General features: G+C 42.8%; 1 protein-coding gene across 1 annotated transcript in view; it reads right to left on the bottom strand.

The window, feature by feature from the left end:
- Positions 1 to 12,748, bottom strand: part of LTN1 (listerin E3 ubiquitin protein ligase 1) — a 49,681-nt gene extending 36,933 nt beyond the window's left edge. The window contains exons 1-9 of the mRNA XM_006267160.4: positions 12,639 to 12,748; positions 11,949 to 12,152; positions 11,214 to 11,312; positions 8,994 to 9,224; positions 8,021 to 8,073; positions 5,078 to 5,258; positions 3,876 to 4,049; positions 1,963 to 2,153; positions 129 to 276 (exon numbers count right to left, since the gene is read on the bottom strand). Coding sequence (XP_006267222.2) covers positions 129 to 276; positions 1,963 to 2,153; positions 3,876 to 4,049; positions 5,078 to 5,258; positions 8,021 to 8,073; positions 8,994 to 9,224; positions 11,214 to 11,312; positions 11,949 to 12,152; positions 12,639 to 12,680 — 1,323 coding nt within the window. The 5' untranslated portion in view covers positions 12,681 to 12,748. The remainder of the gene's footprint in view (positions 1 to 128; positions 277 to 1,962; positions 2,154 to 3,875; positions 4,050 to 5,077; positions 5,259 to 8,020; positions 8,074 to 8,993; positions 9,225 to 11,213; positions 11,313 to 11,948; positions 12,153 to 12,638) is intronic.
- Between the last annotated feature and the right edge of the window lie 4,988 nt (positions 12,749 to 17,736).

Genomic DNA, 17,736 nt, shown 5'->3' on the forward strand with positions numbered 1-17,736 from the left:
TCTAGAAGCAAAATTCACATTGTTTTTCTTAAACTCCACAGGATATTGAATAAATTCCCACTGAACATTTTCTTAAAGTTAAATTTGGCCAAAACAAAAAATATTTCAAGTATTTGCATAATAAACACCTGATCATATATAAGCATTTCTTGAATCTGTTTTTGCTCATCTTCTTCGCCTATGCTCTGTAGCATGGCATATCGTAGACACTCCATAAAAGCAGTGATGATTGCAGAACATTCCGATTGGCTGGATATGGCTCGCTCACTTGACAACCTAAATAAATATAACATTAAGAGAACTGAAAAAAAGTCACCCGTCAACAATTTTATTTCATATTTAATACAACACTGCACATGCTGTTCATGGGGTGGGGGAGGAGGGAGGTGATAAAGTTACTTCAAAACTGAAATTCAGAAAAACGTGTCCGACATCAAAACTAGAACTCTGGACATTTAAATGCAACTTTTTAATCTAGTTGACTCACTCATAACTATGCAATCAAGGAGGAAAAAACCACTTACGGCTTACCAGCCAAATGCAGCCTTGACTATATACAGCAAAAGCTGCGTTAACCAGCACCTTACAAGCCGGCATGCTCTGTTAACCAGCATGCTGGCTTGTAAGGATAAAGCGAAGCCAGAAGTGCCCACTGTGGCACTTCCGGTTTCATGAAGCACCCATGGCCTGGGGGAATGCACCCTGCGCTGCCAAGCCCCAAGGGCATAGCAGGCTGCATGGGTCCCACTCCCTGTCTCTCGGGGCCCAGAGAAGGGACGGCGATGCAGTGGGAGGGGCGGCAACACCCCAGACACGGCGGAACAGGCAGCGGCCCGAACAGGCAAAGATGCCTGTTCAGGCCATTCAGTTATCCAGTATATTTTGCTATCTGGCACCCTCCATTCCCCATGGGTGCTGGATAACAAAGCTTTTACTGTATTTCAATCTGATGTCCTAAACACACTTAGCTGAAGTCAATTTTTAAACTTCAGCCTTGTATGTTCAGTCTTGCATGAAAGAAAAGGGCCAAGTGATCAAAGAACTAAGGAAGGAAGAAAGAAAGAGTGGGCAGATACATATAGAAAGCAATTGCTGAATATAGAGTTTGTTTCAAAGGGGAAAGTTCTTACTAGTGTAAGAGATTGCAAGAATTGCACAGGGTAAGAGAATCCCACATGCTCTAGGAAAAAGCAACATTGAACAACTAGTTCTGCAAGTTCTGTAAATGAAAAAGAACATTTAAACAAAACAGCAGACACACTAAAAAAGCCATACTAAACACTGAGTTCACTAAGCCATTTTTAAATGCCATTTAAAGAGATTTCTACTCCACAAACATCTATTTGTAAATTTAAAATAAAAATCAATGAATTAATATTAAGTTAAAACCATCATTGTATGTGTATTTTCTGAGATACTTTAAAGTAAATTTATTCTGAGAGCACCAAGGCATACAAGTTCAAATTTGTTTAAAAACAACCACTAGAGTTTTGATATATGGCTAACTTCACAGCTAAAATGCCGATTAGGTTTACACTTGCACATGGGCAAAAGAGATTTAATACTTTTACAGAAGGAGAAAAAAATGTAACCATTGTCCTATCATCTAGTGGTAAAGGAAATTAGACTGAAATTCTTTGGACTGGGAGGATATGAAGACCAGTCAAAAAGGAATCTGAAGGAGCAGGTATACATTTAAAAATTAGATTAAGGCAAGAAAGGTGTTTTAGCTGAGATGCAGCTAAAATCTTCAAATACTTATGTTGCCATACTGTTTTCATACTGACTGGTAATAACATCCTTTCATTAAATAAATTACTGCTGCATGTATTTAAATACCCTCAAGAACAAAAGGATTATATCTAGATATTTTAAATGCTTTAAGTAATTTGCATTCTTTTATTTCCAAGCATAAATAAAAATGCTGCCTTAAATTAAAAATCAAAAATATGTGATTCGTACCCTTGAATTATAGAGCTAAAAAAAGCTCTATAGAAGTCCAGCTTTGGTTCCATAATGCCAGGGGGTACCTTGCTAATGAATGGCAAGAGATTGGGATATATAACAGTAGCTAAACCTCGTCCACCTTCTCGAAGAATGATCCACAGCTTTGGCAGAACTCCCTTTTTGGCATTTACATGCCTCCAACAGTCCTACAGGAAGACATTATAGATATAAATTAATTTCCAAAGTTATTTGGTTGGAGAGCTCCTCCTGGGTCACCTAGGCTACCTCCTTTCACTGCAGCGGAAGTTAACATCCATTCTGAACAGACTGGTCAGTAGCTTTAAAGCCTCATTTTCTCCCTGAGCATTTCAGATTCAGTTACTACCAAATTTGAGAATAACATTTTTTGACCTTAAGTGAAGTGAGGATCTTCTAGCTATGCAAGCAGTCAAAATGGACTTGTTTCAAGTAATCCCAGGACTACTAATACCACTTAGTTACATTTCTTCTTTGATATTGTTACTTTTATTTTAGTTCCAGATTTAACCCATCACCAACCTAACTAGCATTAGGAATTTGAGAACTCATGGAAAAAAATATTTTGATCTCGTGTCTAGGGCTAATTTGTAAAGCAGACCAAATGACCAAAAAATAAAAAAGCCAGACATAACAGTACCATTTACTTGCACTGATAAACTGTGAAGGAAAAAAGAAAGTTTACTGATTTTCATATATGGCTATGGGCATGCTTAATAGTAATATAATGGTTACAAAGAAGTATGCCACTTAACAGAAGCATTTGAGGTGAAATCCTGGCAAAACTCGACTGACTTACATGAGACCAAGTTTTCACCTAAGGTAAAGTGGTAACAAAAATCAGGCTTTAACTAACGAATGATAAAACAAACCACAACTGTTGTCTATAAACTCCAACTAGCTGTACCAATGTAGTCCATATATGTGCACAACCTCAGGACTGAAAAACACTCTGCACTTACTGAGAGAGTGCACCTGTCCAAACTTAATGGAAACAGACATTGCTCATTAAACACAGTTCATCCCCGCTGTGGTATTCGCAGCCTCAAAGCTGATTAGCTCCCCTCCTTTTCAAGGCTGCTAGTAGTTAGATTGCAGGCTGCAACTAGTAACCTTGAAAATATGGATCTGATAGCATACTTAGCCAGCACTGCTTACAGCTCATACTAAGGTATTGTCAGGTTCAGGACTGCTAAGCTCCCTCTTTTTCAAGGTTTCTAAAAGTCACTATGGGGCTGCTATTAGAGGCCTTGAATATGAGGAGTGAGAGCAGCTCTGAAAATGACTGACTACCTCCTATCATTTTCAAGGCTTTTAACAATCCTTTGACAATTGTTTCATCTTCACCATTTTCCACACAGTTAAGGAAAAACAAGTAGTTATAAAGGATAAAGGTACAATTAGTACAGTAGAACCTAGGTAACTCTGTTGGGTTAGATTCCTTAAAACCCCTATGAAGTTGAGAGTTTGCCAAGTAACTGGGGATTACAGACGTGCAGCAAATGAGTATGCAGAACTGTTGAAATGCTCCAGTTGTTTGCTAGCAATTTATCTCAAAGAGTACCACTTCTCTGATGGGCTGTAGTTGATTGGAGAACTGGTGCCCTTTGAAGTAAAAGCTGCAGCAAATAGCTGATCAGCTCATTCTTCTTATGGCAGCTTGCGAACAAGCCCATAAGACTAAACTGGGTTTTACTACATACAGTTAACCAAAATACAAATTAAATTACAAAGGAGATGGCAGGACAGAATGATACCATGCACTGAAGCAGTTAATGTACTTTTCCAATATGCAGGTAATGCTGCTTTGTTTCAATGTGAAATTACTTCATGAAAATTTAACCCTTAGCGATAATCAAATAAACTACTGGTCTCTCAAATTTTCTGCCTACCTCAATGGTAGCAACAATATAAAGTATGGCTTCCCAAAGAGCTGGACACACCACTGCATCACTGTCATCAATACTCAGAAGTACTGCAGGACAAACACGTGGTCCTTCAAATTTAATCGACTCAGGCAGGTACTGACAAAGAGCAGAAACCATCTCAAAGAATGCTGAGCGAACCTGAAGGAAGACGCACACAAAAAGTCAAAATAAAATGCGAGTTAGCACAAAAGTTCAACTTAAAAATTTTTTTTAAACAGTGAACTTACATAACAGAAGCTTTTAGATAGACTAAATACTGGAAAAGAAGATTTTTTTCAGTCAAACAAAACATTACAAACAATGGACATCTTTATACAGTGCACTATATCTTGAAGCATTCCAAAATGTTTTGACAAACTACTATATGAATCACTTTATGCATCATTGAAATTATGCCACTTCTGCACTGATAATAATATAAAATGCTTGGCAAAGTGAAGGCCAAAAAATAATTTAGTTAATGATCCGCCTAAAAGCATCTATGAGCTTGTGCGTTAAGCTTCTGGAGTTTGCTTCGTTTACAAGAATTCAGCAGCAAACTTCGGATAAACAGATGATGCTGGCTTCAAATTAACCAATGAACAAGCAGGTCTCAGGGCAAGCTTGTCCAGTCTGCCAAAAGCACGGGTGGACAAAAATGGCAGATCTGGCCGGTGGCCAGACACCATCTCCCAAAAGCCCACTGCTCACATGCCCCAGATCTGGGAAGAGAAAATGGGGTGTGGGCACCGGACCACAGCTCTGCCTGGCTCTGGACCATGCTGTCACCGCTGCAAGATCCCAGCCACAGCCCCAGAGCAGCTCCCCTCCCAGCTGCGCACCCTGCCAGCACTGCTGGGGCCAATCTCCATGGAAACCCTGGTCCTGCGCTGTCACAGCGTCACCGCTATTGGAGTCTCCATGGAAACCGGCCACAGCAACACAGGTAGGGGCAGATGGGAAACAGAGTTCACAATGGGCCTGATCCACCCCAAGGGCCACACTTTGCCCACCCCTGGCCTAAAACTTGACACATGTCTTATAACTGGAAGACTATGTTAAATATACATCAGCAGAACCCCCACAGTTGATTCTTTCTTGCACAGTAGAGCAGATCGCTTAATGCCCTAAATTTCAAAGTAACATTTGTGAATAAAACATACAAAGGAACAAAGAAGATAAGCAACCTGTGGTACACTGTGCTTGCTGTATTTCCAAAATTTCTGCTGACACAGAAGTGGCATTAGCTTCTCCTCAAGTGAATGGTTCTCATGTTTCGGCAACATGCAAAGCAACTTCTTTAAGGCTAATAGAGAACAGGTGAGAATTCGAAAAAATCTGGCTTCCCTTTCTTCCTCTGGTACTGTTCTTAAAAAACAAAACACAAAAGAAAGATTAACAAAATTAACTGAGCTTTAACAAAATGTGTATATTTATAGGGCTTCAATAGGTTTCTCAGGATTTTCTGTATACAAGAAAACTTAACATTCTTAATACACACTGTAACAGTGCTCACTACACTGAGTTTCCCGGTAGTTTAAAAATTTCACTAAACCATATTTATAAAAGGAAAACATTTTGTGGAAGTTCATTTTTCCTCTTCAGTTGGCTCCTAAAAGGCCAAGTTTCAAGGCAACTTGTCTTCCAGCTACTTATCAATGATGCACACAATCCAGGAGGATAAAATGACTACACAAAATACATTTTTCAAAAGAAACTTAGGCACTTGGAAGCCTAAAGTTTCACTAAAAATTAAATAAAGTAATTTAGGTTCCCAAGCGACTACTGTCTCCTTTGAAAGCAGGAAGGACAGCAGCCTTCCTAGCCTAAGAGCCCTGTGGTAGCTTTATCCTTCCAGGATTCTTGGCTCATTGAAGATGTAGAGAAAACAAGACGGAAGGCACAGCAATTGAATTTAAGCCCAAAAGATTTGCCTGGCATCAGAACTGTATACCAAGAGCTGAGGAAACCTGCTATACAGTAGGCATATTCTGAAAGCTTCCCAAGCCACTTGGACCTATCTTTCCTGCACCCCCCCTCAACCAACCACCTGCCTGAATTTGGAGAATTCAGCACGTTCAACTCATCAAGAATTTCTGGACACCCTAAAGAAGTCCCTGAGATTTGATCACTACCTTGCCAGACTGGTGAAAAAAAGTCCTTGATAAAACCCAAAGAAGCTATAATCTAACCCATGCTGAAGAGGCCCAACCTGGACTTACTGGGGTCCTGTAAGTACCAAAACCTTTTGCTCTTGAGCAGGCCCGCCCAGAAGCTAAACAAAATTCAACTACAAACTCGTCTAACTGAAGCAAATATGCCAGTCCCAGGATTATCAGTATTCAGGTCACAATGTAACACTGATACAGCTTTAGTGGATGCCTGTCTGTCAAAGAATATGAGGTCAACCTCAATTTTCATCCTTTGGAACCTCTCTGCAGTATTCAACAGTAATTGATCATGAGATATTGGTGTTTTGCTTGAGACAGGTGACAGAGAATCAGGAAGAACCTTAGGAACCTATTAAAATGGGCTGAGTCCTTCCTGCAGAGGCATTTCCAACAATAAGCAATGGGAAGACTCCCTCCATCACCAAACCCCTCCCACAAAGATAAATGACCTCTCATTCAAATTTAATATGCAGCCACATGACATGGATTAGGTGTTAGCAATATGCAGACATCAGAAAGTTCTACTTATGGTTCATCAAATCGCAACTATACCATTTCTACCCAAGTGGCTCACCATCTGCATGAGACTAGCTCAACGGTGAAAAACAGCTGGTTAAACCTGAAAAGCACAAGACAAGACACAGATGACAGGCATGGAAAGGCATGTTGAACTGTTTGTAGCCACAGCAACACCTCCTTTGGTCAAAAGTTCACAATCAACTGATTGGCTGTTTTTTTCCCCAATCTTAAAAATACTCTGCATATGTGACCACCACTTTCTATTATCTATATTGACTAGCACACACTATGCAATCCCAGTTAATTATGGTCTGGCCTCATTTATAGCTTCATCTCTGCTCAGCTTAATTACAGCAATGCAATGGATCACAGCATGAAGACTTCAGGTTTAGAAATCTTCAACTCTACTGCCCATCTCCTCAGCAATGCTGGAAACATATGAAGGCAAAATACCTGCCGTCTGCTTCCTACAGAAGATTCCCATAGACTAGGGTATCAGGTTTCGAAGTCTCAGTCCTTATATTTAAGATGCTCAATGGCCTTGGGTAAGCGCAATCCAAAGCACCAAAACAAAAACTCTATTTGATTCCTATGCTCCCCTGGCACAATGAAACCTTTCTGTAGGAGACGGGGCTTTCCTGGGGATCTATCCACAGCTACAGAATGGATATCCACAGCAAGCAGAACTCACAAACCTCACTAACCTCCCACTGTAAGGGAAAGGTCAAAGAAACTCACTCTGCTTTCTCCACCATACATCTAGCAACTTGCATGAATAGGTATTAAACTATTTCCAAAAGTAAAATGTTCCACTGCACACACTTATCTCTATGGCAAGGATGGGGAATAGGGAAGGAAGGGCGGGACACAACAGAGGATGAAAGAACACGAACTTGACAGATACTAGATATTAGTCATGTTGTTTTATACAGCCTATTAAAAATAACTTCGGAGCCCAGGTCTATTTTTCCTATGTAGGTTCTCAAACTCTGCTCACCATCACAGTATTAAAGGGCTTTCCAATATTTTACTGAAGTACCGATTACCACTACTGTTAGGTTTTGTTCCAACTCAGCGCATATGGTTAAATGTACATGCCACCAGCCTAAAAACAGTTATAAGCAAGACTCCCAAGCACAGGTGTCCCACATGGTATCATACAGGGCCTTCTAGTTGAATCTCTATCAGCCTGACAGGCTAACACCCAAAAGAAAACAAGCACTTTCCTTAACAAAAAAAAAGTTGCTATAGATTTGCCATATAATATAATGCATCTCCGTTATATTTTCTCTCCGCAGATTTGGCTAAAAATTAATTTGATCTTTTTGTCAAATGCTGTTTCATATACCTACTGACATGGATTCAAGTAGCTAAACAGAATACAATGTTTTAGGACAAAATAAATTTTTAAACTAGTAACTTTAAAGTAGAACAACATACTGAGGGTCACTAAGTGTATCAGCCGTTTCTTTCAGAAGATGATCTTGTAACACCTAGACAAGACAAATGAAAACACTATTCATAGATGAACGTTAATCATATGCTATAAATTACTTAGAATAAGGACAACTAGCGAAGTTTCAGAACTCAGCAACATGTAATTATTAGGCACTTTTCTTTCTTTTTTTTTAAATGGGAAACCAAAACACCGAGAAGAGAACTGAAGTGACTTAGACCATCCATGAACTAATGACAAAAATAGGATCAGACACCAGGGTTCCCAAAATCTAGTGCCATGTTCCAGCCACCACTAGATCATACAGCCACTTTTGACACAGAGGAGCCACGCATCTCCAGGATAAAACCAATAAAGAAAGTTTAGCATGCTTTGCATCTCAGAAGTTTGATTACAACCCATCTCTCGTTTATGCTAAATTGTCCAAGGTTAATTGGCTTGGCTTCAAATATAGTGGAATAAGGCTTTTAACTTATTAAGAACAAGGCACAGACACACTTCTTAAAACGATGCTGAATGTGATTTTGCCCTCTCAGTTCAGCTCTATCTATTGCCAGCATGTACTGTCAGCAACCAGTGAATGTGGCTTGGAACATATATTGCAACTCTGCATTGTTACATGGAAATGCATAGCAGGAATATTGCAGATTTCATGTGGTAGTTGGTCCAATAAACGATATCAACCAAAAAAATCCTGACCTCCACGTACCTCCACAAAATCCTTACCTCCACATCCACAGGCTGTACAATGCTATATGGATTCAACGTGTATGAAAAATTAAGGGAGGTATTGGTAAACATAACTCACATTAATAAGGAGTTTCAGGAGAGCGGAAAACATGCTTTTCTAAATTTTACATGCATGAGTTGAGACTTGAGAAGGGAAGGAAAAAAGTACTTGAAAGGTAACCAGTTCTTGCAAAAAAAAAATCAGGACATCATATTCTACAAACTCACATTCAAAACTTCATCTCTGCAAAACACCAATGCTTCAGATTGTTTGCTTGAAGGGAAAGCTTTCACAAATGCTACTTGTGCTGCTGATGCTGCAGGGGAATAAGTATCACACTGAGCAATCAGCCAGTATCCCATGATACTTTTTAAGTAAGGAGCCAAGTGTTTCTTTACTTTAAGAATAAGTTGTTCAAAAGCTTGTTGTGTTGCTTCTCGAACACGGCGGTCATTATCCTGTTTTAAAATAAAAGATTTAAATATATATAGACACATTTTCTGATGGCAAGTATTCTACAGCAGAAATGCTTCTGTTTTACTGTCATCTCTCAGCTATTCCCACCCAAAAAAGAAAAGCTTTCTGTCTATGCAGAAATTGATGTGCTGATCACATTATTAGTCCATCTAGGTTTGAAATGGAATCCTTCTATCCCAAACCCAGTGGATTGTTCTTGTGAAATCCCAAGCTCTCTCAAAGAAGCGGAAAAAGATTATTAAATAAAAAATGTAAAGCATTAGTTTTAAAAAAACACCGAAAGGCCTTGAAGACCAATACATGTTTTTGAGTAGATCTTCCTATCTGCATTGATATGGCTGATTCTTGGTAATTTTAATAATCTCACTGATTTCATGTACTTTAATAATCACTGGGACTACTGACATGAATTACAGATCTAACACCTGTCATAACATTATCAACCTAGAAACTGCAACTTCTTAAATTACGTTTTAATAATAAATTCTGAATGAGAATATAAAGATAACTGACTGTCATATAAAATTCAAGGTTAATTTTAATCTAGTTTAAAAATTATTGGGATTTGCTAACTCTTTCAATCTCCAGCACAGACAAGAAATACAGTTTTAGCACAGCCTGCTGCAAAATATATTTTAAAATATATTTATCCCTTTCATTTTTAACCAGTAATGCTATATTTGGCTGTACTCAGAAGAGTGTAGCTGACTGAGCTGCGTTATAAGGAAAGGACCAGCAAATAAATTAATTCAATCTGCATAAAGAGACAGCTCCACTCATCCTTTTAAAACTATTCTCAAGTTTGCAAAACGCTAGCGATGAGCTATGGTGACATAGCATCGGCGGGCACAAACCATGATGCTGACACTACTGCTCAGTAGCTCATTGCTTCTGCACAATAGGATCAGAAAACGACCCATGCACCACTGGAACAAAGCAGTAATGGTAGTTACTGCGCAGTCATTTAGTACTTGCATTTAGTAACTGCTTTAGCAAGTACAAGTTGAGCGCACATGTAGACGCGCCCACATAGTATGTCTTTTTCACTAGTATAGGCCAGTGCCCCAATTCAACACCAACATAATTGTGACCTGTAGTATATCCTATAAGGGAGAGTTTTAATTCCGTTTGGGTTCCATTAGCTATTGAATAACTGCAACCGTATCTTATCTGTTTACATATTCTTAGAAAATGAGTACAAGAAAAAACAGGAAAATACCTTCAATTATAACACTTTCCTGCATATGTTTTTTTTTTTAAACTACTCGGGTGCCTGTAAGAGTGTACATGTTATATCTGTAAACATTAAAACTTTGTTGGTAAAGTTATATATATAAATAGCAGTCTTCTGTATTCCGTGGTTCCATGTAAGAATTGCTGTATTGGATCAGAATAGTGATTAATATCTCTTCTAGTATCTGATTTCTGACAGAGACCAATGTCAGATACTTTAGAGAACTATTACAGAATATCAGAATGGATAATTATGGAATAACCTGGCCAAATGCAAACGGTCTTAATGCCCATCAGGTATTGTTTCTACCCCAAATTATTAATGTTTAAGGTAACTAATAAAAAGAATGCATCACACTGAGCTGAAGATGTTTTTATTACCTGTATAGATGTCTGTGAAATCAAACTGTGGGTTTGGGGGTTTTTTTATCTTGAAGGGTGAAGCTAGTAAATCTTCATATCACATCCCAAGTTGTTCATAATCAACAGCCTCTATCCAAAACCCAAGTGCAGAGCAGAAAAAGCAGTACAAACCAGGCCTTTCAAAAGCATCCAGTCTCATAGAAAAAAATGCTTCTCAAAGTTTGAACAATTATTTTTCAAACCAAGTTTGCCAACTCATCATAATACCAAACTCTGTGTGTCAGTATGACTACTGTATGGATTAAGGTAAAAGTGCCCAAAGAAATTGGATTTATTTATTTTTGGGGAAAAAATGTATGATCTTTAATACTTACAAGAGAAATTTTACAGTAAATTCTTGACCAGTAAGGAAGAACACCTTTAACAATCTCTGCTTCTCTTTCCTTGCACATCACCCCAAACTCCTGCGTAGCCTAAAATGAAAATGTCAATAATAAGAATTAAAAAAAAAAAACCAAACCAGGTGGAAATACCTCGCAATTTAGCACAATCAAACTTTTGCTTTATATTTTAGTATTTGTTCATGAAACTAGGAACTGGTTCATTTCTTGTAAATAAATCTACACACATTAATTTACTGGAGTTATTCTTATAAACCCTCTCTGTCCGTAGAAAACCACAGATCATTCTAGAGATTTTCCACGGCATTCTCATAATTGCAAACAGTTGAAATGTAGTTTTATGCAACATTTAAGGAACATATGCTAAAGAAGTTAAAAGAATCACTTTACATCTATAAAATTTACTAACATGAAAATGCAGCAGTATTTTAATAGCTTCCTCTCTAAACATTCCCATAAAAAATACCACTTTCAACGCAAAGCTTCAATAAGAATTTTGCATAAATTATTATTAGGCCTAGTAGCCTTTTTTCATTTAGTTGTCTTGTCTCTGACTTCATCACAAATTATCTGGGGGCAAACTGACCCTACTGAAATGAAGAAGAGTTTTTCAATGTCTTCAGCAGATTAAGGTTTTCACTCCAAGTTATTTTTCTTTTGAAGGAAAATTTTTAAAAATCAATTTTCAGGGATGAAGGATACACCTACTTTTAATTTTGTTATGACATCCCTTTTAGAGAGTTTTCGCAATACCATTCTAAAGTCAGCATCTACAAGACTGTCTATTTCTTCTGCTCCTTGAACTGCAGGAACATATCCTAGGTCGCTCTGAGATGTTCCAAAGCCAATAAACCCAGGCACCGTCCCACGTTCTTTGGCAAGAAGCTCTGCGGCTTGACCGCTGCTAGAAGGCTGATATAAAATGAGAAGAGAAAAGGTGCATTAATTGTTTAGATCCTTTTAAATCCCTCTGTATTTCTAACTAAAGGCTGGTTTTCAAAATCATTTTCATAAAGCTGTCTTCAAGGGGCTTCAATGAAAGCCACCTTCTATCCGTGGATGCCCTGCCTGCCTTACAGCCACAGGAGCAGACCAAAAAGGCCCAGACCAGGAACTGACCCAAGGCCAGGGCCGTCTGCTGGACAGGGTTTGCGTGTGTGTGTGTGTGTGTGTGTGTGTGCATGATGTGTATGTATGTGCGACGTGTATAGCATGTATACAGTGTGGTGTAGGTGGGTGTACGTGGTACGTGGTGTGTGTACTACGTATGTGTAGCGTGTATGTGCCCATGTCTGGGGGGAGAGGGGGGGTGTCCCCGCCCCCCACGGACGGGAGAGCCCGCGCGGGGTTCAAGCTGACGCAGCCGCTCCCGAGGGCCCGCTCTGCCCCGCGACTCACGCGCACGTTGCCCTTGGTTCGCTGCTTGTTCTTCCCCCCCATGGCGGCAGCGGCTGCGGCGGCGGAAGCGGGCCCAGCCCCAGGGCCGGACTGAGCTAGCTCTGGGCCGAGAGAGGGAGGGCGGGACTTCCGGACTGGGGTTTCCCCGGGTGCTACGTCACAGGAGGGGGCCCAGGCTGCCTCGCGGGGGGTGCACGGGGCTTCTTGCGCCTGCGCGCAGGTGCTGTTGTGTTCTCGTAAGGACACGGAGAGCAGCTTTGGGGAGTGGACGGGGTCTGCTGGATCCTACAAGCGTGCAGAGACAAGGAGACTACGCGGCATCCTCCCCCTCACCCCTGTGACCGGCCGTGCTGGGATCTCTCATCGTGTGCGCTTCTGCTGTGCCTCAACCTTGCAAGCTTTACCCATGCCCGCCCCGACCAGCTGCCATAACTAGGGCCCGGCAAGTGGCGCAGGCTCCAGGCGCTGATTTAGGAGGAGCACCAGAAGGGGGGCCCGGGCCAGGGCAGCACCTGCACCCGGAGGTAGCCAGAAGACACGCTCCCGCTCCTCCCTAATTCTTGGCCCTCGCCTCCCAGGGAGCCAACCTTCCTAGTTATACCTCTGAGTGTATTTATTTTGTTTATTAATATATTTCATGCTCCAGGTCAAATCAGTTCCAAATCGTATCAGTTGAGTTCCAAAAACCGTATCAATTGAGCAAGCAGAACTTAAATGGTGGCGCTACAACTGGCATGCATCCCCTGTCCCAGCCTCTCACTCTGGGACTTCAGATACTCCAAATCCATCAGCAGGCGTCCTATGTGCAGGCCCAAGCACAGAGGTCTCGGGACATGGATGCCCCAGGACTACACTTGATCTGAGCCAAAAGGCTGAGCAGATGTTTTACCTCAATAGCCTCGAGCTCTGTTGCGCTCAAGTTTGAGGCCATAGCAGCAATGCTCAGAATGCAGCCGTGGTGGATTTCAACACATCCGTGAATTCAGCTGAATACCTGGTCACAAGGGCATAAGAAGAAAGGAAGGAAAGGGAAGCAGGCAGGATAGACAGATACCATGTGGTCTTATTGACTGCACAGTTGCAGAATTCAACAAAAATGATTTTTAAAGGGGTTTATTCAGAAGTCCTCACATGGTCAAAGAACTATGAGGTGCTTGGAATAGCAGAGACGTGGGAGCTCACATGCCTGGAGCACTGTTGTGGATGGGTATAAACTGTTCAGGAAGGATAGGCAGGGGAGAAGAGGAGAAGTTGCACTTTATGTAAAAGAGCCATATGATTGCTCAGAGCTCCAGTATGAAACTGGAAACTGGCCTGTTGAAAGTCCATGGGTTTAGGTTAGAGGGGAGAGCAACAAGGGTGATGTAGTGGTGGGAGTCTGCTATAGACCAGCAGACCATAGGGTGACCACCTCTTCCAAATGAAAAGGGAGGACACATGCCTGCCTATCCACCTTTCCTCTGCCCCTCCTGGCAGCACAGTTGGGGCAGAGCCAAATGGAGTAAGGGTGGCTGTAGGCTGCCCGCTGCAGGCTTGGGGCTCACTGCCCTGCTGCCTTTCCCCTGGGAGCCGTGCACCTGCCATCTGCCCCTGCTTGCCCAGCAGCAGCAGGGGCACAAGTCCACACTGCTGTCACCCTGCTGCAGCCAGCTGGGCAGGGGCACCTTGCCATGGTGGCACAGACAACAGAGGGCTCCCAGAGGAGAGCAGCAGGGTGGGGAGCCCTGACCCTACAGCAAGCAGGCAGCCCATATCTGCCCCATGCACAACTCTGGGGGGCACACCCCTCAATTCCCCCCTGAGTGCACACAGAGGTGGGGAGTTACCCCCACCAGCAGCCCCTGGATTAGCTGCCCATGGCTCCATCCTGCTCCTCCCCTGAGCCCCAAGTTCCATGTACTGCCCTGACTGGGCAGTGCCTCCAGCCCCTGCCCCTGCCCCATTCCCTCCCTCACCATAGGGGCCGTAATCTGCACCCCCCCCTCATGGTTCCTCCCCACAGCAGATTTACCCACAGGGAGCTGCTTTCCATTGTGCCCAGCTGTATTCCCAGCCAAGTGCATGTGTTCAGGCACACACATGCATGTGGTGCCCCATGTCCCACTCCTGGCAGACCCAAGCAGCCTGCAAGGGGAAACCTGCCACTTTCCAAACCTGGATCCCTGCAGGATACTACAAATCCAGGACAAATGGTGTCCCAGAGTCATGCAGCCCAGGACCAGGACATAATGTTCCCATTCCAGGACTGCCCACCCAATTAGGGACAGGCAGTCACCCTGCCAGACCAGGCAAATGAGGCTTTCTTCAGACAACTAGCAGAAGCTTCCAGATCGTAAGCCTTGGTTCTCATGGGGGACTTCAATCACCCTGACACATAGGTGACACATAAGGGGGGCATGGGGGGCACATACCCCCCCCCCCCGAGATTGACCCTCGCCAGCCAGGGAGTGGGGGCACCGAAAGAAGTGCCAGCCAGTGCCGCCCCCCCCCCCCCCGCCAAGATTGGCACTAACCACCCCGATGTCCAGGAAGAATAGCAAATATGGCAGGTGACCAGCTTGGCTTAGCAAAGAACTCTTCAGTGAGCTTAAACACAAAAAGAAAGCTTACAAGAAATGGAAGCTTGGACAGATGATGAGGGAAAAGTATAAGAATATTGCTCAAGCATGCAGGGATAACATCAGGAAGGACAAAGCACAACTGGAGTTGCAGCTAGCAAGGGACGTGAAGTGTAACAAACATGGTTTCTAGCAGTATGTTAGCAAGAGGAAGATCAGGGAAAGTGTGGGTTCCTTACTGTATGGGGGAGGCAACCTAGTGACAGAGCATGCAGAAAATGCTGAAGGTCTCAGTGCCTTTACTTCCATCTTCACTGGCAATGTCAGCTCTCAGACTACTGTACCTGGCAGCACAGTTTGGGGATGAGGTGAGCAGCCAATAGTGGCAAAAGAACAGCCTAGGGATTCTTTAGAAAAGCTGGATGTGAACAATTCCATGGGGTCCAACAGGAGGCACCCAAGGGTGCTAAGGGAGTTGTCCAGTGTGATTGCAGAGATGCTGGTCATTATTTTTGAACTCATGGTAATCGGATAAGGACAAACATAGTGCCCCTGTTGAAAAAAGGGAAGAAGGTGGATCCAGGTAACTACAGAACAGTCAGTCTCACCTCAGTCCCTGGAAAAATCATGGAGCAACTCCTTAAGAAATCCATTTCTAAGCACTTGGAGGAGAAGAAGGTGATTAGGAACAGCCAGCATGGATTCGCCAAGGGCAAGTCATTCCTGACCAAACTGATTGCTTTTGTGATGAGATGACTGGCTCTGTGGATGCGGGGAGACCAGTGGATGTGATATACTTTGACTTTAGCAAGGCTTTTGTTACAGTCACACACAACATTCTTGCAGGCAAGAGAAGGAAGTATGGGCTGGATGAATGGACTGTAAGGTGGATAGAAAGCAGGTTGGATCATGAACAACATGTGCCCCCACATTGTTCATGCTGGTACTGACGCCGCCGCCAGCGGGAGCACGGTGGCAGTAAGCGCAGAGCTCCTGCAGATGCTACCAGCACTGTCAGCAGAGGGGGCGAGCACCACCCAGGGGTTGGTGACCACCCACAGGTGCTGCCAGCAGCAGTGGCGGTGACCAGCAGTGATTGTGGACTGCCCACAGATGCTGCCAGCAGTGGGGTGGCAAGTGGCAACAGTGGCGGTGGCGCCTGTTTGTAAGGGGTGCACATAAACCCCCTACACATCGCCCCTGGGTTGGATTGTCAGGTTCAATGGGTAGTGATCAATGGTTTAGGGTCTAGTTGGCAGCCAATATCAAATGGAGTGCCCCAGGGGTCAGTCCTGGGGCTGGTTTTGTTCAATATCTTCATTAACCATCTAGATGGGATGGATTGCACCCTAAGCAAGTTTGCAGATTACATCAGCTTGGGGTTTGTAGTAGATAGACTGGAAGGTAGGGCTAGAATTCAAAATGACCTCGACAACTCCGAGGATTTGGCCAAAAGAAATCCCATGATGTTCAACAAGGACAAGTGCAAAATTCTGCGCTTAGAATGGAACAATTCCATGCAGTGGTACAGACTGGGGATCGACTAGCTAAGCAGCAGCTCTGCAGAAAAGGATCTGAGTGTTACAGTGGACAATAAACTGGGTATAAGTCAACAATGTGCCCTTGTGAAGAAGGCCAACAGCATACTGGGCTGCATTAGTAGGAGTGCCAGCAGATCGAGGGAAGTAATTATTCCTCTCTATTCTGCGCTGGAGAGGCCACATCTGGCATACTGTGCCAGTTTTGGGCCTCCCAGTACAGAAAGGATGTGAAAAAGTTGCAGTATGGAGAGTCCAGTGGAGTGGAACAAAAATGGTGAGGGGGCTGTGGCACATGACTTATGAGAGGCTGAAGGAACTCAGTTTATTTAGTCTTGAGGAGACCGAGGGGATTTAATTGCAGCCTTCAACTATCAAAAGAGGATGGAGCTAGATTATTCTCAGTGGTGACAGATGACAGAACAGGGTGGGAACCTCCAAAGCAGAACCTAACCTCTGCTTTGCTAAACACCTGAACAGGTGTTAAGCCAAGGCTCTGCCAAGCTCCGTGAAAGGGAATGCACGTGGGGATGCTTGCTTCGGGATCCCAACACAAAGGCAGCCGGATCCTTTTCTGAACCTGTGTCCAAACATTTCCGTGCAAATTGCAGAGCCGACCCCATCCAAATTGATTTCAATAAGAGGTTCTGGCAATCTTTTGGGCAACTATGGAGATTTCCCAGACGACCGTAAATAACTACCATAAAGTGGAATAACCCCATTCTAGGCGGATGGAATGCAACCCTTTGGGAAAGCTCTAAGAACCAAAGTGGAATTATAGTCTTGAGGGCAACCCCACTATTTCCATAAAACTTGTAAAAGCCACCTGGGGCCTAGAAGAGGTTCTAACTCTTTATGTTAACTGCAGAGTGTAGAGTAGTGTATTCACTCAGTAATCCTATTACTATCATCTCTATTACAAAAAGCACGCGTTTTATGAAACATATATAATTTCAACCTTTAAAATGTCCAGTGCATACAAAGAGGAAAAAAAAGAAACAA

The sequence above is a fragment of the Alligator mississippiensis genome, chromosome 1 (genome assembly GCF_030867095.1).
Source record: "Alligator mississippiensis isolate rAllMis1 chromosome 1, rAllMis1, whole genome shotgun sequence".
Taxonomy (NCBI): domain Eukaryota; kingdom Metazoa; phylum Chordata; order Crocodylia; family Alligatoridae; genus Alligator; species Alligator mississippiensis.